Source organism: Podarcis pityusensis, assembly GCF_964106645.2.
Source record: "Podarcis pityusensis genome assembly, chromosome: 8".
Lineage (NCBI taxonomy): Eukaryota > Metazoa > Chordata > Lepidosauria > Squamata > Lacertidae > Podarcis > Podarcis pityusensis.
The window spans coordinates 28,244,554-28,266,831 of record NC_138033.1 but is presented as its reverse complement, the minus strand read 5'-3'; the positions used below and the strand labels follow the sequence as shown (position 1 = coordinate 28,266,831).

The following is a 22,278-nucleotide window of genomic DNA, read 5'->3' as shown; positions in this document are numbered from 1 at the left end:
GTGCTGGGAACTGTAGCTCTGTGAGAAATAAATGACAGCTCCCATGATTCTTTGGGGGAAGCCATGGCTTTAAACATGCCTTAAATGTTCAGCGTGGATGTAAGCTCTGCAGCTGTTCTCACATGCCGAAACCACCATTCACCCTATCCCTACCTTCCCTGGCTTGGTGCCCTTCAGATGTTTTGGATTGCAACTCTTGCCGTGAGAGGGGAGGCGAGAATAAACAATTCCTTGAATTGCCACCATCCACCTCCCACAGTGGTCCTTCCCTCCTCCAACTGCCACCAGGGGAGCCTGAAGACCCACTTGCCCTGAGGGGAGTGAGAAGAAGCAAGCCATAATAGCCTTTCAAAGCCAACATTTCCATTGTAATTTTAAAAAAGAAATAAAATTGATGCTGATCCTTGTAATAATATTATGTTAACCGCTGTTATAAGCCTTGTGGAGATGCTGTGGAGGGGATGTTCAGATCCTGAGAACTGGGAAGAGATCAGGCCGTTGGAGCTTAGATGACTCCTAGCAGTAGTGGAGCCCCAATAAATGTCTGAGCCAGAGGAGGGGGCCATGATCACGGGAGTCAGGAGCTGGATCCTGTGGAGAGTCCAAGCCCCACTTGGGACTGACAAGCGATATAGGTTGTTTTCCTTCTTATTTTGTTAAAATATTTCTCCCCAGGCTTTCCTCACGTAGTTCAAAAGGCAGAGACTTACGAAAAGTATTCAAATGCCATCAGAGAGCTGGTTTTCTCACTGGGAAGCTTATGGGATATAGATCTTTCTTAAACTGCCCATAAAAAGGTGATCTGAAAAAATCCATGCCGGTAGGTCGGGAAACATTGCTGTTACAGGCAGCAAGATATGGGTGGGGTCTGCTATGGGAATCAACAATAAACAAAAATGAATGGAGTTACAGAAATGAGTGAACTCATTCCAGATCCGTAATGAACTGGATCAGTTTTCTTGGTTTCTCACCTCCGGAGGACTCCGCCAAGAAGAGAAGCGTTCAGACATTCAGGGGGCGAGAGCCGCCTCTGGACCTCACCAACGGTCACTTTGTACTTTGAGGTGGAGCTGAGAAGAGACAGGCGGCCAGGCACAGAGCAGAAGACTTCATTGGGGTTTGTCACCCCTCCAATCAGGGTGTCTTTGTTCATAGAAAGGGCGGAGATGGTGGTGCCGTTGGCTTTTGACGGGATGGGCACTAGAAGGAAGAAAAGCACACTCATGAGAGAGTGAAGAGGCGTGGAGCCACAAAACAAGAATTGTATCTCAAGAGTAGGGATGAAAGTATCTGTGAATTTCTGTTTTCTCCAGTTTCCCATTTTCCCAATCTTCAAATTGTTTCTCCAAATTTATGAAGCATTTTTATAAAAAATAAATAAATAAGAAAAATCCTTTTTATTAATGTACACATTTGTGAAAACAGCTTCCCCAAATAATGTATTCTATATGCTATTTTCACTAATAATAATAATAATAATAATAATAATAATAATAAATTATTTATACCCCGCCCACTCTGGGTGGCTTCCAACAAAATATTAAAAATACAATAAAACATCAGACATTAAAAACTTCCCTAAACAGGGCTGCTTCAGATGTCTTCTAAAAGTCAGATCATTGTTTATTTCCTTGACATCTGATGGGAGGGTGTTCCACAGGGAGGGCGCCACTACTGAGAAGGCCCTCCCTCTGCCTGGTATTCATTTTATGCATTTTATTCACTTTCTGCCACACACACACACACACACACACACACACACTATAATGTTTGGTTCGAGAACTGCATCACAAAATTTAGATAAGTGCAAACTTCAAAGAACAGCTGTCTTTTGGATCTCATATTGTTTTGGAAAGTATGACTCTGATAGATTCACCTTTCAATGCTGACTGAGTCAAATTTCTTCCGCATCCCTACTCAAGAATGTCTATTATAAGCTGTGACCAGCTCCAGAAGAGCAGCCATTGGGACCAGTATTAACACCCAGCATCAAGCCTTCCATTTTAATTATCCACAATGCACTGGAGCCACACTAAGCTGAGGGCATTGTGGGAAGGGAAAATGGTGGTCAACTCACAGCTGCTCACCACATATCACAATGCTGTTGTTTGCTGCTGCTAGCAGCAGTTAAGCCCACCCGGGGGAATTGTGGGAAGGACATTTTGCCATGGTGGGTGGGATGCTAAAACCCAGAGTCAACCCTGGTAGCTAAATGAGTGTGCTGCAGCAAAAACAAGAAGTATAAAAGACTAACAAATTTATTGTGAAGGAAACTTTTGTGGGCTAGAGTCTACTTGGTCAGATGCATCATGAAGCCTTGTTTTTGGTTAGCAGATGGGCATAAAGAATTCTAAACCATGGGACCAAAACACCATGAAATGCAAAGGTTTATCTGCCAACTGAGAATGAGACTTCATGCATCTGACACAGTGGGCTCTAGTCCAAAGAAAAGGTTCTGCCAGAAAAATGGTTAGTCTTTAAGATGCCACAAGAAATCTGGTTCTTACAGATGTGGTGACGCTGAAAAATAATCAAGGAGTGTTGGGGAAAAGTGTTTACGATTATCAAAACAAGACATAACGTTGACTGAACTTCTAATTAAGCCCACTGAAAGAGAGATGATGGTGGGGGAAGGGGGACTCAAGAGAGGTTTTATAGAGAAAAGTGAGGAGAAACTGTGGGTGGATAAAGAGCCTCTAGCATAGCGTCATTTCTAATAGCCAACTCAGGTGGTACATTCCAGCCAATGGGACTGGAGACAACACTTGGCTAGTCACAAACATGAGGGAGGTATATCAGCATGCTTGAGGGAAACTCCAAAAGTTTACTGAAGCACTCGTTTATTAATTTTAAAAACAACAACAACCCAAACAGAGACACACAAACAGCCTGATGATGACCAAGCATGATCAGTAACCACATAATGCTGCACGTCCATTAGAAATGGAAAACGGGTAAAATGACGTGCTTGTACTGAATGGCTGAACACAGTAGAGGTTGATCCATTAGGATGAATGGGGCACTGCCCCACCAACCTCAGTCTGTCCTTAGCCAACCCATATGCCTGTCTTCTTTCTTATGACCCCTTAGCAGGCGGACCTGCCTGACTTTGGCTTGGCCTCCTCTCCTGTTGGTCTTCTTCCCTCCCAGTTTCACTGGGCACCAGTCACCACTGTCTGGATGTGACATGGGACTGCAACATTTTATTGTGGCATGGCACACTAATACAGTGGTACCTCGGGTTACAGACGCTTCAGGTTACAGACTCTGCTAACCCAGAAATAGTACCTCGGGTTAAGAACTTTGCTTCAGGATGAGAACAGAAATCACGTGGCGGCGGCGGCAGGGCGGCAGCGGGAGGCCCCATTAGTTAAAGTGGTACCTCAGGTTAAGAACAGTTTCAGGTTAAGAACGGACCTCCAGAACAAATTAAGTTCTTAACCCAAGGTACCACTGTATGCAAAATCACAATGCCTAAACAATTGCAGACGGGCAGAATCAGAATTGCTACTATACAATTCAAAACACAGCAACCATGTCCGTATCACAATCAAACAGGCACTGACAATCATGACTTTTCGTCATCGGTTAAAAACTTTGAGATTTTTCTGCAGCTTTCCCAGAGAGAGAAGTCTATTCACTAACAGTATTTGTTGATACTGTTTTATGAGAACCGTATTTTACGCATTTTGTTGTATTTTCTTTTAATTTTGTACCTGGCTATGGCATTGTTAAATGCTCAGCAGTCAATAAACGTAAATTAATACTAGAATAGAACCAAGTTGAATTAAATGATACAAACAAAAGTATTCTCAAGTATTCTAACAGCAGGAGCAGGTGGGTTTCATCGCTTTCCTATGCAGTCAAAGAGCAGGTGAAGGGGGTTAGCACGATGCTTTGTGAAGCAATCATTTGGTCATTATGTGGAGGGGTCCAACATGCTTATATCAGTACTCTTTTTTTTATCTTATTATTACACTTACATCCCCGATTCCCTCCAAGACACTTGATTTTTAGCACTAACAACAATTACACAGCTCTTTTCATTTTAGGTTTATCATCTTATCTCACATTCATCCTAACAAGAACCTTATAAGGTAGGTTGGTTTAATTCCCAATTTACAAATGGGGAAAGGGAGAATGAAATGAAAATCCAGCCCCTCCCAGGTGGGCCAAACAGGGTCACGCTGGATCGCTTTTATTCAACCGCCGTTTTAACTTTCTCACACTTCTGTCTTTGACCCTTGTGGTTTTCGCTTTTGAGAAACTCCTAAAATCACAAGACTTGCAATTAAATCGAAAGATTTGGCAGCTGAATGTTGCATGTGTGATGACACCAGCTCATTTCTTTCTCCCCTTTTGTGTTGTGTTTTGTTTTTTTAAGCCTTTTCAGGCACTACCAAGAAATGTTAAAGCCAGAATGGAAGATTGATGCCAAGATCTGTTTGGAAATCAGGCCTAATTTCAGTGCAGGTTTTCAAAAGCATCCTTGCTGGCTGCAAACGTAGATGCCAGCGGCACATGAACAGGGTCAGGCCTGACCTGGCAGCAGAGCTGCTGCAGCCGGGCGCACTTCACCACGGCCAAGGACGGCTGCTCTCTCAATGAAGGAGCCTGCTGTGGGGGTGCCTGTTTGCACCCCCTCTGAAAGTTGCGCCCACGGCCACAGCCCTCACGGCACCCCAAACGCTATGCCTCGGGTAGCTGCTCCTGGTTATCGAAGCCTTGGCATTCATTCCAGTTTGCTACGTAGCAACTGCTCCAGAACATTGCCAGGCTTAATGGGCAGATCAACCACAACCACCACATTTAATAAGGGAAATGCAAATGCTCAAATTGGAAAGAGTAGCCTCAAAATTCAACTGGAAAAGGCAAAGCAGCGGGAACCCATTAAGGGGGCCATGACAATCGGTACATTGTGAACCAGCAGCTCCCCAACTTGTTAGCAGAACTATAAAAAGCCAGCACATGTTACATAAAAACGGGCAAATGCTTTCGGGGCTAAGAGATGAATGCAAGTCAGCTGAGGGGCAGGGAGCAGTGATGTAACTGGTGATGTCGTCCCACTTCGTTCATTTTTTGTGCGTTGTTGAGCCCACCCCATTTTGCAGCTTGTTCTCTCTTGGCATTTTGAGGCTGTTTCTTAAGATTTCGTGATCTTTTTCAAAAACTTTGCTATGTGTTTGTAGCATGGATTCCAGCCACATAACCAAGAACAGATTTTGGTTCATGTAATTTTTCCACAGACCTGCGATAGATGTGTACGTGGAAAGGAGATGACTTGTGTAAAGTGAAGCTAATGTTAGCAGGATTTGTTATTATGAAAAAAGTTTATCATTATTATTATTATTTTAATGCAGTCCAGGGCATTGTAATCCCACAAACTGTCACAGAATTGTGCTCAACGTCCACGCACTTCGATGAGGGCACAACATGGCCAATTATGTGTCATTTCGTACTAAATTTTTAAAAATGCTAACTTTGTTCAGATCCCTAAGTATGGAGTTCTTACTCAGCTTGAGATCTCACCAAAGAGTAGAGCTGGCAGAGTCGTTCAAAAGCAGCTGGTGACCACAAGCCTCGCTTCCAGATTCAAGGACTATGAGGCGTACTTTTCTACTGCATCTGGCAATGGGTGCAGAAGAGGGGGAGGGGCCCTTAGCTCTGCCCAAAGAATTGGTGCAGTGTAGCAGGCATTAAACTTGGAAAATGCAATATGCCCAAGGGTTATGAACATCTAGAAGCCCATGGGGAAATTACATCTCCCAGGTCTACTTTCTAAAGGGGAGAACAAATGAAGTCCCCTTCCTTCTTTCCTCTCTCACACTTACTTTCTAAGGCGCAGCAGAAGGTAACTGGGTGGGAAGGGAGGGAGGTTTTGGGGGCTGGATGCTTGTCGGCTGGAAAGGCTGCATGAATCACACCAGATTGCATGGATCAGAGGAGCAATGGGGTTTGAACTGATTCAGATCAGCTCTGGTTAAGCGCCCAAACTGTTTTCTGATGCTAATGATAACTTGAATTAATCCAAGATAATTTGATTTGAGCCACCAAATTGTTATAACAGGTATGTGAGCCAATCCAGAAATCACATCCACAGATAGTTGACCCGGAAAGGTCAGGCATCGCTATAAAGAAGAGTCCAGGGTTGCTGTTATGACTCATTCACTACTACTAATGTAATCAATCTTAATAGAAAAGAAATGGAAAATGGCATTGTGCAGGCGGGGTCCTCCCTAAATTCTTAATTCATAAATCACTATTCATTAGGTGCTCATGAATTCACAATTGACTACTTTGGTAGCTGCAAATGGGCAATTCCGGTTAGTCACAAACTCATAAGTTGCTAGTTGCTGTCTATGCACTCCTGAGTTATGTAAGTTGTTTTTGTAATGGGTGATTGGATGCCTGCACATCACGTGTTGCCAGAGAGCATTGGGAACTACTTTTGTTTCTGCCTTAAGTTGTCTAAGCAAATTAAACAAAGTCCAGGGTCAGGAATCACCCTCCTTTTCTATATCAAATGAAAGAAGATTCTAAGTTGGATAGGCCCTCTTTCATAATGGTATAGAAGTGAGATGCAAAAAAATGAATGGGCCTATGGGGTCTCAAACCACTGAAATGGAAAATATTCTTAATGCAAAGAAGTTAGCTGGTGCAAAAGATTGGGCGAAAGATTCCTGCATTGCAGAAGGCTGGACTTGATGAGCCTTGTGGGTGCCTTCCAAATCTAATCTGGGGACTGAACCTGAGACCATCTGCATGGAAATCAGTGGTACACTACCACCGAGCTGTCATCCTTCCCTGTACTTTTTACTGGGAAAGGGAAGAGACTAAAATCTTACTAATGTTCAGTAGATGAGGGTTGCCATTCTAAGGTTGGACTGAACTGAAACAGCTTTTTTAAATGGTTGCATATGCCTCTGGGACAGCAACTGTTAGCAATGCATAAACTTGAAGGTTCGCAATTAATTAATATCCCACCCTTCGTTAAAAATCACAGAACACAAAACATACAACAACATTGACAACATGCAATATACTGAAATACATTTAAAACATAAAACAAAAGAGACCATAATAGCAAAACCATTGTGAGATAACTTCTTTATATGGAACTATTAAAACTTCAAGGGAAACATGGCTGTCTCTTTCATTAAGTAACATCAGAAGTAAGTTTTAGACTCCGCTTAGTCAGAGAGCATTTGGGAACAATAGCTGATCATCCCTGTGTCCTGTTTGGCTCTGCAGTGCTGTTTATTCCTGTACAGTGACGATTTTGTCTTGTCATGGTTTTAATTATATCATTTTGTGCTACTGTTAAGCCACTTTGTAGATGGTAACAAATGGAATGGAAGAGTATGTATGTATGTATGTATGTATGTATAAATATTTATTATAATATACTATTATTATCATATAAATAGATAATGGAGGGGCTGCTGAATAGAGGAGTAACTTGCCTAAGGCCACCTAGTAAACTCATGACAGACGTAAGATTTCCCTATTTGTAACTCATTCTCTTAGCGGTTTCAAAAGGTTCAGTCCACCAGCTTGATTCAAAATGGCATCCAGTTGTATATAGACAGAGACAAAAAAAAACCCTGCTCCTTGGTGTCACGAACCAACATGCTGTAGTTGCTTATGCTATCTTAAGAGGTGAACAGACAGCTTTCTGAAACAGAGTAGATTTAACTTGATCCAATTGTACCCTAATCCTATATTTTATGGAATGGGCTTTTACGTCACGCGAAAGCTCAAATACAATGCAGAAATTAACAGTTAGGCAAATGTCACGGAAACAGAACAAACTGCTGTGTGAATGCAGTCTTGGTCTGTCTTCCTCTTTCCCAATCTTTCTCCAACTTAATTTTTAAGACCAATGGAAAATAATGATTAAATAATGGTGGCGAGTGGGATTGGTTCAATTCTTCTGATGTCAGGACCTACCCTATTTGTGGGCCTTGACTCTCCAATGGAAGACCAACAGGGCTGTTCCATCGAGCCATAGGAGAGTGAATAAGATGGGACTGCAGGGTCTTTCCATCAGCTCTGCTAAAAGACCAGCAATTTTTTGGCTCCATCTCTCCTTGAAATATTTCCATTCCTGCTGATCACGACAAGAAAATGCGTAACTAAGAAATAGTGTCTGGGGTTTTCTTTTTTCCTCCTCCCTCCCAGTTACTTTTCCTTGTGTATTGTGACTTTTAGATTGTAAGCCTGAGGGCAGGGACTGTCTTCCCATTGCCATTTGCAAGCTGCTCTGGGGGATACAAATTTGTTTATTTATTTAGCAAATTTTTAAGCTACTTGATTGTAAAAGCAAAACAACAACCTCTAAGCAGATTACAAGAAATATTAACATTAACAATAAACAACAACAGTTTAGCTCAACTGTTTTCTGTATTGAAAATCCCATCAGTTAACCCCAATTCTTTGCAAAATTACTGGTTTTGGATTGAATTGTCTTTCAAAAAACAAACAAACATCTAACCAACCAACCAAACAAACAAGCAAACAAACAAACAAACAAACAAACAAACAAACAAGAGCCTTACACTCTTCGTTTTCAGTCATAGAAAACTTCAGTTTCTTGGAATGTTGGTGCAATCCCCAGAAACTCCTTTTAAAAAGTAAATATATATTGTTTCTTTTCTGTCTGCCTTCCTTAAGGTAAAGGTAAAGGGACCCCTGACCATTAGGTCCAGTCATGGACGACTCTGGGGTTGCGGCGCTCATCTCACTTTACTGGCCGAGGGAGCTGGCGTTTGTCCGTGGACAGCATGACTGTGGCCAGCATGACTAAGCTGCATCTGGCGAACTAGAGCAGCACACGGAAACGCCGTTTACCTTCCCGCCAGAGCGGTACCTATTTATCTACTTGCACTTTGATGTGCTTTCAAACTGCTAGGTTGGCAGGAGCAGGGACCGAGCAACGGGAACTCACCCCGTCACGGGGATTGGAACCGCTGACCTTCTGATCGGCAAGTCCTAGGCTCTGTGGTTTAGACCACAGCATCACCCATGTCCCGCGTCTGCCTTCCTTACCAGTACATAACTGAGAGAATTTTGCCACTATGACATCAATCCTTCACTAGCACAACTGTTCTTGGTGCTAGACATCTTTGTTCACATCCAATTTGCAAATAAGCCCTTGTTTCTTTTAACAAAGACATCCTAAGGGGACTAGTGACATGTCACATGCCAAAACGTCAGAGAGCCTCAGTGCCATTTTACAAAATGAGAAAGTGCTTTGGGAGAGGAGAATCTGGAACACAGAGATTCTGCATGGATTGCAGTAAGTCACCTTTCTCACACCACTTCTCCACTCCAAATCTCCCTCTGGAGCGGCTGTGGCTGTAGCTCAGTGGGAGAGCATCTGCCTTGCTACCCAGAAGGTCCCAGGTTCAATCCCTGACATCTCCTGGAGGGACCCCTGCCTGAAACCCAGAGAGCCACAGCCAGTAATTGTAGACAATACTGAACTAGGTGAACCAATAGCCTGTCTCAATCTAAGGCACATTCCTATGTTCCTGTATAATAATGGTGGGCAACGTGGAGTAGGCCAGTGGGTGAGTGTCTCTTTCACTAAGTTGGGGTGGCTGGAGCTTGGAACGGGGATAAGAACTGCTAACTCAGCTGGTCAGACTGGGTACTAACATAGGCTCTGGAGGGTCTAACCTTGCCTGGCTGTCAGCCATACATTCTCCCCCCCTTCCCATCTAGCATCATGTGTCACCAGCCGGATACTTTTACCAGCTATGGCTGGTATGCCGATTACATTCTTGGACAGCGACAGTCTGGCCGCAATGATTCATGCATCGGTAACCTCAAGGCTCCATAGTTGCAATGTTCTCTCTGTAGGGCTAGCTCTGGACCTGGTCCGAAGGCTCCAGCTGGACCCGCTCCTCTGAGGGAGAGCTCAGTTTTAAGGTCCAGGCAGGGCCAGCACCAGCATACAGTGGTGGTTCCAGGTTTGAGGTGGTCCTTGGCAAAAAGGGAGGCCCCCTCCTCTCTTGGGTGGGGGCTGAGTTTATCTGATGGTAGCAAAGAACCACAATGCTCCAGGCAATGTCAGGCAGCTGGGCCTAACTGTGGTTTTTAATTTCCCACAATGCTTCAGGTGGGCATTGTGCAGGGGCATGGTGGGAAATAAAAAATGCTGTTAGATCCAGCTGCTTGGCATCACTCAGAGCTCTACGTTGGAACAAAATATGTAAAAAGTGGCCCTGTCAGGAAGTTGGCACTCTGGCAGCTGCCCTGAGCTGCCAGGTGCCGATTCTGGCCGTGAGTGACAGGAAAGTTTTAAGTATTACCTCTCACACAAACAGCCTGGCACTGCTTCTCAGCTCAAAATTTCCTTCTCCCGAAAGAGTTTCTCATTTAAAACCAAAATCCACAGAGTGACATTCTTTTATGCCATATGTATGTATAGTTAGCCTCTCAGTCGCTAATATTCTGTTCCTGAAAGAAAACACCCCCTGCACAAAGCCACTCCATACACAACTGAGGTGAAAGGGCTGGTTGGGAGACTAGCCAGGACCATTGCAGAAGTGTTGTAGGAAGGTGCCACAGGTTCTCCACGGGGCATATACTCCTCTCAATAACTCCAGTAGCTTCTTTTTTCAATCCAAAGGTGCTTCAGAGTTCAAATTGTGATCCACGATAGAAGGTATTTATGGCAGCACCCGCAGAGGAGGTCAGAGCCCACAGCTATATTTCAAAGGTGTCCTCTGTCATTAGCTTTGTTCCCTGAGGGGATTTCTCAGGTATTCTGTCTTATCTTGAATGCGCAACCTGAGCAAGGCCTTTGTGTCAAAGAGATCTCTCAGGTACCACAAGCCTTTGAAATGGAAGGGGCTGCTTAGATTCTTCCAGAATCTTTAAAATCACCCCACATTCTGCTCTGTCATTCAGGTGTACGGAGGAGGGAAAACAAAATATAAATGTCACCAGGTGAAGGAGGAAGTGTGTGACGCAGCTTGCTTCATGACACGTTACAAAATTCCTCCATAACAATTGCTCCTGAGTAACGAATTAAGTTGTAGCACGCATGCAGGTAATGAAAAGCGGTGACTCCACAGGTGTGCAAATTGTGAGTGTACAAAATGCAGAGAAACTGCAGTTGGTACCCCCTGGACTGTTTTCAAAATTCTGTTCCTAAATATCGTGGCTGGCCCAAAGAGAAGGGCAAGATGAGACACCCCCATTCCCCACCTTCAGATTCCACGTATAGAGGCTGACTGGACCAGCCGTTGAATCTTATTTCAATATGGGTGAATAGAGATTTGCAAATCTGTCATTTCTGGTTCCTCTCAGCTTCTCATTTTTCCAGCTTAAGTACAGTCCTCCACATTAACTTTCAGATTTATTCATTTTACTTCATGAAAATTCATCAACATTTTAATGGGATTTTTGCCTAGTGTGTTATTTTCACTAATACATGCATATGCACCGAATCCTAGTACAGTATGTCCATTTTTGTATGCCTTGCCTGACTGGAGAACTGTACTGCAAAATTTGAAGAAGTGTGAATTTCAAAGGATGGCTGCGTTTCACTTCACATAATATTTCGGAAAGTGCAAATTACAGAGGTTCCATCCATGTTGGTGAAAGCCACCACACTTGGTATTGTTTTATCTAAAACCACTTTGTTGATTTAGTGGTATATAAATATTGGCAAATAAAATAAATTAAAAATCCTGCTAGCTTGGGCAGTTCAGGACAGGCCATGTGACACACACAAAGCTCCTTCCAACATTTCACTGCTGCTTCCTGCCCCACAGCATCTGCCACCTGAGGCGGCTGCCTCATTCTGCCTATTAGCAGGACCAGCCCAGGAAATACTGTATATATTATAGACAGATAGATTTAACACCCTCACCAGTACAAACATCCTCAGAGCAGCTCCCAAATCAACAAGAGAGTTAAAACAAATAATAAATTAGGATTGCAATCCTATACACATTTGCCTGGTAGTCCCACTGAAATCAGGGGGACTTACTTTTAAGTAGACAGGTATAGGAGTTTGGGTCTTTTCTTTGACACCAGGAATAATCACAACTGGTCTGGACACAAGGTTATCAGATGAAGAAGACTTGGGTAAAAGATCAGGGGGAATTTTCCCTTGCAGAGGGGAGAACCTTGTCAAACAAGTTTTGCTACAATGTTTAGGGCTAACCGATCACTCTGGGGTCAAGCTGGAATTTTCCCTGAGGTCAAGCTGGCCTTTTATTTACTGAACTATGTTTCCATTCTTGTCTTTCTCCAATGACCTGAGCTCAAGATGGCTAGCAGTGTGCTATGAAGCTGTTTTTTCCTGCACATTTGCTCTGCTGGAGTGTTTAATCTATCTGCTTTTTACTACCGTATATAAAAATCCAGGTAAATACTATATATAAAAACCATTTCCTGCTGGATTCTCATGAAAGGGTGACCCTTTTAGCTGTTGCAGGATTTGCCTTTGCAGCAATTTAAAATTTGGCCCAATTTACTACCTTCTCAGACATATGATAAATAAAGTTAGACTAAATTGCTATTGTGAATATTTCCTTTTGTTGCAATTATGACTACTTTTGTTCTGTGGCTGAAACAAAAATGCTAAATTGACTGACTGACAATGTGGTTGTAATATTTTTGTAACTCTTTGCTGACTGGGGCTGACAGGAGTTGTCATCCAAACTATCTGGAGGGCACCAGGTTGGGGAAGGTTGACATAGACCTTAGCTGCTGAAGTGATGCACTAGGATCTTTTGAAGGGCCCAGCTGCCACACAAGACCCCTCCTCCCTTGTGCCAAATGTAATGCAGGGGAAAATACAGCTTTTTCTTCCATTAGTCCGTTTTTAAACCGAAGTGTTCTTAAACCATAGCAGCGGGGGACTCAACAGAACACACTCAACAGAAAGCGGAACATGTTCTTATTCCAAGGCAAAGTTCACAAACCAAAACTCCTACTTCCGGGTTTGCAGTGTTATTAATCCAAGTTGTTCCTAAACTAAGCTGTTCTTAAACCAAGGTACCACTGTACATTGATTTTTCTAAAAGTTACATTCATAAACAGAACCAAATGAAAACAAACCCAAATATATACCCAGAAGATGAGCATAAACCACCCAGACCATAACATTGTATAAAGGAAACGTCAACCCCCCACTAATCCCATTTCCCAAATGTGTAATATCAAACACAAGTTATAAGAGTTACTTTACAATTTTTTCCACATTATTCACCACCCCTGCCTCTCTTTGTCCTTCCGTTTTGTGAGTATGTGTAGAAAGCATGCCTATAGACACTTTTCTTAATTAAGTAGTTATTTAAGCAAAATGTTTTTGCCATTGCTTATTCATTTATTTAATTATTAATCATTTAAACATTTATTTACTGTCTTACTTAATTATTCCCTTTACAAATATCTTTTTGTTTCGTTTTTAGATTAGGGCTAAATGTGTGTTTTCATAAAAACCTACAACCGCAAAGAAAAGGAATATCTATTTCCCATTATCCCCCTTTGCTATACACTCCTGAGGTGACAGGAAAGTGCCACACAGCCTCGAGGGGGGCTGCCCCATAGCTCTTTTGGAGCCAGTCAGGGCACTTCTAGCCAACCTGTGAACTGAGCATTCACCCCGACTATGGGAAGATGATATGACTGTGTCAAAGCAAGGCTGCGCGCCCACACACCATACATTTAAAGCACATTTACAGCATGCAGCTTCCTCCAGATTATCCTGGAAACAGTAGTTGACTCCACAAAGCTACAGTTACCAGGTATTGTAACAAATGGTACTTCACAAGATTCCCGTTACTTCCCTTCTTGCTAAAGGTCTGATCTAGAGGGAAAGTGGGTTTGCTACGCAAGACCTTCCAATCAACTATAACAGCAGCATCCGAATTTGCCAGTATGTGGTAGAATGAATCCCACCCGAAAACAGGCTGGAAGCCCCCTCAGCCACTCAGTCTTCCTTGTTTCAACACTGAGTCACCCAACACAGAACAAAGCATACAACTCTCAAGCAAAGCCTGTTTCAATTGTGGTTTTTTGCTTTCAAAACAAAGACCTAGCACTATTCATCAAAAGGCAGGCTAGTGGCACAAGTAATCAATAAAGCCTACAGATTATCAGTTGCAGAGTGGCCCTGTGTCCTACTTTAGACTGGGCAGGATTATAATGATTCAGGTGGTCCTTGAGGTATCCTGCACCCAAACTGTTAAGTACCTTGTAAATTAATGCAAGTACCTTGAACCTGGCCCCGTAGGCTATGGGAGGGCTGTGCAAGCTTTCAAGTGCCAGGGCTATATACTAGCAACCCCATCAGTGGTTTAGCTGCAGCATTTTGTACCAGCTGGAGGCCCAAGGGTAGCCCCACACAGAGCATTAAACCTGGCTATAATTTTTTACCCTAGTATCAGAGGCAGTATGGCCCTGAATGCTAATTGCTGGGGAATGGGAGCAGGGACTGCTTGTGTCTGGCCACTGGGGGAACAAGATGCAGGACTAGATGGGCTTCTGGTCTGATCCAGCAGCCAAGCTCTTCCTACATTTCACTCCGAGAGCTTCCAGTTTGCCTAGCTGAGTCATTCAGTCTTGCAAAAGCGCCAGGTGCCTCTTGGCAAGGTATATAGGAGGACTCTTTATGTGGCTGTTCAACAGTATAATCCATTTTACAAATAGTGTGCTCGAGACATTCTGTTTTCTTTGCAGAAAGGCCTAGATTTGTTCGGCTTTGGGTATACATGAACCTCGACAGCAGGGAACAAAGTCCCGCTGTTCTTTAGGGGAGGCTCTGTATTCTGCGCAAGCCATGGTAGTGTCACTCTCCATTTGTTCAAACATATTTTGATTTCTCGGGGCCAAGAGGCCCTACAGCAGAGATTATGCTTGGCAAATAATAACGGCAGCAACCATAACAATACTTTTCTGCGGGCAGAATGCAAAATGCGAATTTCCACCTGCCATTTTGGAAATTCTTGGCTGAAATTAACTCCAGGCAAAAGACCTTGGATAGAAGTTGCAAAACCATCTGAACTGCAATCCATAACTTTCTTTTTGCAGGACTGCACCCTAGTTATCCTAATGCCTTCAGTGCGATTATTCTGGAGGAAGCAGTTTGGGAGGAGTGTAATCCAGAGCCTTGTTTACATCAAAGTTTGTTTTCAAACCACGGATCAGTTCTGATTTGTAGATCATATGCTGGAGTAAATGTAAATTGAGGCTGCATTTTAAATTGCATTTTAACCTGTATTTTAAATTGTTTGTTTTTCTCCCCTATTAAGCCAGGAAAGTTTCAGAAAAGGGCAACCAAAACAATCATGGAGCTGGAACAACTCCCGTATGAAAAGCATGAACAAACATGCTGGAACAACTCCCGTATGAAAAGCATGAACAAACACGCACAAAGCTAGGAAATGCCAGAAATTGCTTTAACAGCAATTTTTCAGAGTCCTGAAATTGAAGCCAAAACACCAGCAAAATTTGCTAACTCTGATAAATAACAGCAAGCAAGAAATACTATAAATAAGCGCGGTTTCACAACTCTCAGCCTAGCCTACCTCAAAGGGTTGCTGTGAAGATAAAGTGGCAGCAGGGAAAGGCAATGTACACAGCCTTGGAAGGAAAAGCAAGATACAAATGTACAACAAGAAATATGTACAAGAAATGTACTGCCACAAAATGTAATGGTGGTCATCAGCCTGGATGCTTCTCAAAGAGGATTAGATAAATTCACAGAGGATAGCACCATCAATGAACGCTAGTATGGTGGCTGCTACTATCTCCAGTGTCAGTATGTTTCTAAATACAAGTTGCTGAGGAATCTGAGAGGGGAGAATTTCCTTTGCATTCAAGTCCTGCTTGCAGGCTTCCCAGAGTCATTTGGTTGGCCACTCTGATAACAGGATGCTGGACTAGATGGGCCCCTTTTGGCCTGATCCTGCCCTCCTATAGATGCACGAAGAGCACTCAGCTTTGCTACTAGGTAGGACTCACAGTCTGGCCCTAGACAAGAGTCTTGCAGCTTCAGCTCCGTGCCTGTGAATGGGAGCCAGAGGTGAGGCAGATGCACAGAGAACTGCAAACGCTTGGCAAATTAAAAATGGTAAGCAGCGATATAAACAGTGGCAGGGAGGGCTAGTTCAGACAGTCTGACACCAAAGGCAAACAGGTATGTCAAAGGGTATGCAAGGTGGCTTCCAGTAGCTGAAGGGAGTTTCCTGGGATGAAGTGTCTTTCTGGACGAACCTCATTCCTCAGAGCAATGCCAGAGGCTAGGAGCCAGCCATGCCTCCTGCGGCTACGATGAGGGTGCAGATACTTTGTGGGATAGCTGAATTCAATAGGGGATTCACCCAGTCTGTGAAAAGATGGGTCTGTTACATGGCTAGTAGGCATGATAGATAAACGGAGCCTCCATTTTCAGAAGCCAAATGCCAGATGCTGGGCAGCAACAGTGGGAGAAGGCTTTTGCCATTATACCTTTCGCTTTTTCTTGGTGGAAACAAGATGCAGAGACAGATGGGACTTATATCCTTATGGCTGGAGTTCCTTGGCCCTAAGGTTGCCATGATGACAACAACAACAAAAACAGGGAAGTTTTGGAGTTCTGCTATTCAAAAGAAGTTGATGTGCTGTGCTCAATGTTGGAAGACAATGGTTCGACAATTTTTGTGTTCAGAGTTTCACTTTTTGAAATATGGCAACCCTAGGTGAATTATTAACATTCGTTAAATATCAATTAATTGGATTCCTATTCCTCCCTTCCTTCTAAAGGAGCCCATGGTGATAAAAACATCAAAAAACAAATTAAAATTTCTTTTAAAAAACCCAGTCATAGCTAATAATGCTGGGTATGTGCAAAGAAACCTACCCACGCAGAGTCCTGCATTTTCAGTGTCCTGTCTAAACCACGTTTCTGGCTGCTGCCTGAGCAGGCTTAGCCTGCCACAGGTTTGTGTTGTGAGCAGATATAAGCTATGAGGTGAAAATTCAATTCAGTTCACATTTAAAGGCAAACCTACCTAATTTGCAGTTTCCAAAACACACAGCCATCTTTTGAAATTCACACTCCTCCAAATTTTGCAATCTGTTCTCCACCCAAGTAACGTGTAAAAGATGCACATTATTAAGACAGAGTGTGCATAAAAAGATACACATTACTAGGATAATGTGCATAAAAATGGGTTATATTAGGTGAAATCGCTTTGCAAAAATGTGTATATTAGATGGAATTGTATACAGACGTGTAAAAGAAATTTGCACTGAAATGCCAGTGAATTTACATGAAGACTTAAAAATATAAATCACAAAGTGACATGGAAATGTGGAGAAGTAAGGTTAAGATTGGAAGAATGAGAAACTGAAACAGAGAGATTTGCCCATCCCTAGGCAGGTGTTCTACTAGTGTGCCAACTTTGTACACGATTGCAGCAGCCAGCAACTTGGTTTAGATGCGATGCCAGGCACATGTTGCTCTGCACGGATACCTTTTTTTACTCACGCTGCAGGGTCACATTTAAATCAGGGCTCGCATTTAAACCAAGTCCTCAGGCTGTTCTTATCTGCAAAATGGCAACAACAGTCACCTAAATCGTAGGGTTGTTTGGAGGGCAAACGCAATGAAGATTATAACACAGTTTGCAAAAGAAAAGCATTGCATTAATGGCAAATGAATACAGTAGAATCAGAAGTGAAACTAGAGGGGGATCTGGATTAGGCCCCTAATAATCCTAAACTGCTATTTTTCTAGAAAAATGGGTGCTGGGGGCCGGGGAGCAGATGAGCAGGATTGGGACAGCGCTAACAGGAGGAAGTTAACTCATACTTTCTGCCACAATTCTGGCAAAAGTATCTGCTCCCTAGCATTGCTGTTAGTCATTAGAACAACTAAAGGCCCATCTAGTCTGATATTCTATTTTCACAGTGTCCAACCAGATTCCAAATGAGAAGCCCACAAGCAATATGTGGCTGCAACACCACAACTCCCATAACAGCTGCAATTCCCGCCATCCAAGAAGAACAACTTCCAAAGGCTTGACCCTAACTTTTGAGTTCTAAGTAAAATCATGTAGGTTAGAAATTCCTTTAAGTCTGACTTTCAAGTAGGGATGGAGGAGAAATTCTATTCAGTTCACATCCGAAGCCAAATCTATCAAATTTGCACTTTCCCAAACAGTATGCATAACGCAGGTGTTTTTCGAAATATGCGTTTATCCGCATTCTGCAATGCAGTTCTCCAACCAGCGCTTACAAAAATGCACACAGTAGAAGAACGTGTGCATAAAAATGAAGGTATTAGTGAAGCTAACACTCAGAAAATGCATTATGTTAAGGGGAATTGGTTATAAAAGTGTGTTTATTAGGAGAAATTCTCACTAAAACGCTGGCGGATTTTCATGGGGATTTAAAACACTTTTTTTCTTTTTTTGCAAATTGCTGCAGAATGTGGAGAACTGTATTTAAGATTGCAAAAACGAGAAACAGAGAACCAAAACATATCTTTCCATTAGGGTTCAATGTACACACACACACACTTGGAGGGATGTCGGGGTGTTGCAGTGTGCTTTCCCCCCAAACTTTGCACTGGCCAATTTGTAGGGAGCTCCTCTGTGACCGCTTAATGGCTTCCCCACAACCACTAACACTGACAGTAACAAACCTGAGAAGGGATTCTGACACTGTAATGAATTTGGCCCAAAGTTGTCATGCAAACACACAAGTTCACTGGAGAAACGCAGACGCACGCAAGAGGCGAGAACCGAACTGTCAGGATTTTTGCCCCTCACAAAGAAAACATGTTCTGCTCCCCCTGAAGCACCACAACACCAGAGACCCCATTTTGCCAAACAGATGAGAATCGCCTGCGTTGCACAAAGGAAAGCAAATGAGAGTCTGCGCCCCAAAAGCAAAACTGTTTAAAAAAATCTGCTGTACCTGCAGCAAAAAAACCCCCCAACCACCCAGATTCATTGACACACACACACCTCTAATTAGGCAAGTCGTAACAAAGTATGTGGAACTTTGCGATAACTGGTGCCTTGCAGGCGTGGCGAGGGCAGAGGAAAAGCTCACAGCCTTCCACATGGCCCAGAGTGCTTTATTACACACACACACCTTGATTCTACACTCTCCTTAATTAAGCATTATAAATATCATTTTAAAGAAAGGGACTGCTGTTGGGGCTTAGCCCTGGGGCAGTAAACTCTCTTTTAAGTTTTTCCTTTGTTTTGCTGATTAGGTAATTTTATACAAAGTTACTGCAGCAAAATATGCATGAGAGGGAGATGAAGAGAGTTGCGTTACATATGGAACAGTGCTCAGTTTTGAATGGAAACAGGACAACTCGCAATTAAGCCCTTTAACACCCCTCACCCAAATCTCTTCAAGTTGTAGGTGGCTAAATCTTGAGACAGAGGCCCCATCTGCACCATGCATTTAAAGCAGTATCATACCACTTTAAAGAGCCATGGCTTTCACCAAAGAATCATGGGGACTGTGTTTGTTAAGGGCGCTGAGAGTAGGTAGGAGGCCCCGTTCCTCTCACAGAGCTACAATTCTCAGAGTGGTGCAACAATCTTCCCAGGGAACTCTGAGAATTGTAGCTCATTGGAGGATGAATAATTTGGTGGCAAGTTTGTGTGGTGGTGTGGTATTGTGGTTTGCACATGATATGGGTGAGAAAACATAGCTTCAGTTTTCTATTTGCTGCCTTAATCCTTGTTCTTACATTTCAGTCTCCTTAACTGTAAAATGAGGAAAGAATTGTAGCAAATTCATTTGTTGTTTTGAATAAGTATGGTCGCCATATATATCAGAAAATTCCGGTAATGTTGGGGGTGGGGAGGAGGCTAAATTGGTGCCCGGCAGGAATTTTCAATTTAATAGAAAATGTCCAGGATTTCGTCTGTTCCCCAGCAGAAGTGGAAGCGCTGTACAGTGGTCGCTTCCTTGTTGCATCTGTAAAGTGCAATATGCAAATGTGACACTAGATGGTGATGGTGAGCTATGGCAAATTCAATCTATTCCCCCCCCCCCCCGAAACTTTTTTTAAAAAGCATTTTCACAGTGTTTCTTTATACGTGTGTATATTCCACCTTGGTGTCAGATCCTGCAAAAGCTCAAGTACAATAGTTTATTTTATTATATTATAACTACAAACATTTTGGATCTCTAAGAAGCCACATTTTCTCATGTTTCAGCAGTAAATAAGAACCACTATATTTTGTGGTGCAGGGAATTTTAAAGGAACCCATAAGGCACAAGATGGTCATAGTCTCCATTCTGTCTTGGGAAACTCTCAGAGAATTAAACAATCCAAGAGTGCGACCGTACCCTCCAATACCTGACAAATTTAAAGAAGTAGCATTTTCTTTTAGACAAAGGCTGGATTTTAAGCACAAAGAGGGCAAAGTGTTTCCCATTCTAGAGCTTACTTCCTGACAGTCTGATGCTCAAATTCCTTAACTCTGAACCAAGGGTGGGTGGATCTGATGATTTTGGTTTCTCATTTTTCAGTCTTAAATTCAAGGGAAAATACAGACGGCAAGAAGGAAGTTGTGGAGTGTGATAGTTCTAGCCTTGTAGTGAGACCTCCACCTTCCCTCCACTACCAAGAAGTCCTTGCTTTACCCACAACTATGCCTTGTCTTGTTTGAGCCTGCATGGAAGAAATAACTCACAAGGGGGTAGCAAGCAAGCTGCACATGGGAACCAGCCTTATAGAGAGTCAGAGCATTGATCCATCTACCTTGGTGCTGCTGACTGGCAGCAGCTGTCCAGGGCTTCAGGCCGGGTTCCCTCCCAACCCTAACTGGAGATGCAGGGATTGAACCTGGGATGTTCTGCATGTTAAGCAGATGCTTTGCCACTGAGCTACGCCCCTTCCGCTCTATTGCTCCACCAAACTCCTGCCAAGGGCGTCTTGTTACAAAGCACAGAACCCATGAAAGAAACCTTCAAAAGGCACTGTTTCCTTACCTCCCATAAAACTCAGGCTTTTTGGTAGCAAAGATCTGTGAAATTTTTTCAAAAGGCGAGGAGTTTTGTCATGGCCACGGGCTAAACGATAAAAGCTAACTGAACAAAAACATGGAAGATTATGAAATCCCATGTCTGAGGTGGGGATGAGATTACAAAATTACAGATTGCTATGAAAGTGCATTTCAGTTTGGAAAGTCTAGCAGGGTCCAAGTAGGTATTGATGTTGATTAGAAGATGCTCCAGTACAGTGGTACCTCAGGTTAAGTACTTAATTCGTTCCGGAGGTCCGTACTTAACCTGAAACTGTTCTTAACCTGAAGCACCACTTTAGCTAATGGCTAAAGCTGCCGCCACACCACCAGAGCACGATTTCTGTTCTTATCCTGCAGCAAAGTTCTTAACCTGAAACACTATTTCTGGGTTAGCGGAGTGTGTAACCTGAAGCGTATTTAACCTGAAGCGTATGTAACCCGAGGTACCACTGTATTAGGCACAAGGTCAAGAATGCGCAGGCCAGCAGCCTGTATGAAGAGCTGAGAGAACAGGCACCATAACTAGGAACTGGGGGAAGTTGTGACAGTGATCTACAATAGACTCTGCCGGGCTCATTGCAAGGCCTGGAACTGACTTTTCTTTACAAGGCCTTTAAGCAAGTTGCTGGCAGCTCCACCTCTCCAGCCTTCCACGGCTGCCTTGCAGTTCAATTACTCCATTGCTAAACAGATTGTGTTAAATACTCACTGACTCAGTGTAAGTATCAATTTGTGCAATGGGAATATGGATCCGCTCCAACCAGATCTATAATTACAGCGCTGTACTAAAGAGATGGGGAATAATATACCCCGGGGACTCGCAGCCAGGCAGGTCTTCTTGTTTACAAGCTTGCTCAGAGGTCAGTAATGGAGAGGTCCCATTCTTCCTAGCTTTGGTCTGCTGTTGCTGCAATAAATGCCTCTCTGGCTTGAAAGGCAGCCATCTTTCAGGCACCTCGGCTACTAGGGAGGCGACAGTCGTAACCTTTTCTTAAAAAAAAAAAAAAAAAAGCCTCTGGAGTCCAGAGTCAGCAATTCCAATTTGCAAGGCTGGCTTTTTAAAAGAGTGCAAGATTGTGACAAAACCGATACAGACCCCCTTCTCCCTTGATTCCTCTCATTTTGGAGACCTGCTCTGAGTGCAGTGCTCTCATGACATCGCCTGCCTCCTCCTGCTTATGCAGAAACAGAATAAATTAATTATACATCATTCATCCCTGGCAGATATTTATCCACCCTTTAAAATAAAAGTCCTCGGCTAGGCTTGCTTGAC

The 22,278-nt window shown here is 43.1% G+C and overlaps 1 protein-coding gene across 5 annotated transcripts in view; it reads right to left on the bottom strand.

Moving 5' to 3' along the window:
* Window positions 1–22,278, bottom strand: part of TFAP2E (transcription factor AP-2 epsilon) — a 70,436-nt gene that overhangs the window by 9,754 nt on the left and 38,404 nt on the right. For all 5 annotated transcript variants that reach the window (XM_081015651.1, XM_081015653.1, XM_081015650.1 and 2 more), the window contains one exon: window positions 972–1,200. In XM_081015651.1, the coding sequence (XP_080871777.1) occupies window positions 972–1,200 (229 nt within the window). The remainder of the gene's footprint in view (window positions 1–971; window positions 1,201–22,278) is intronic.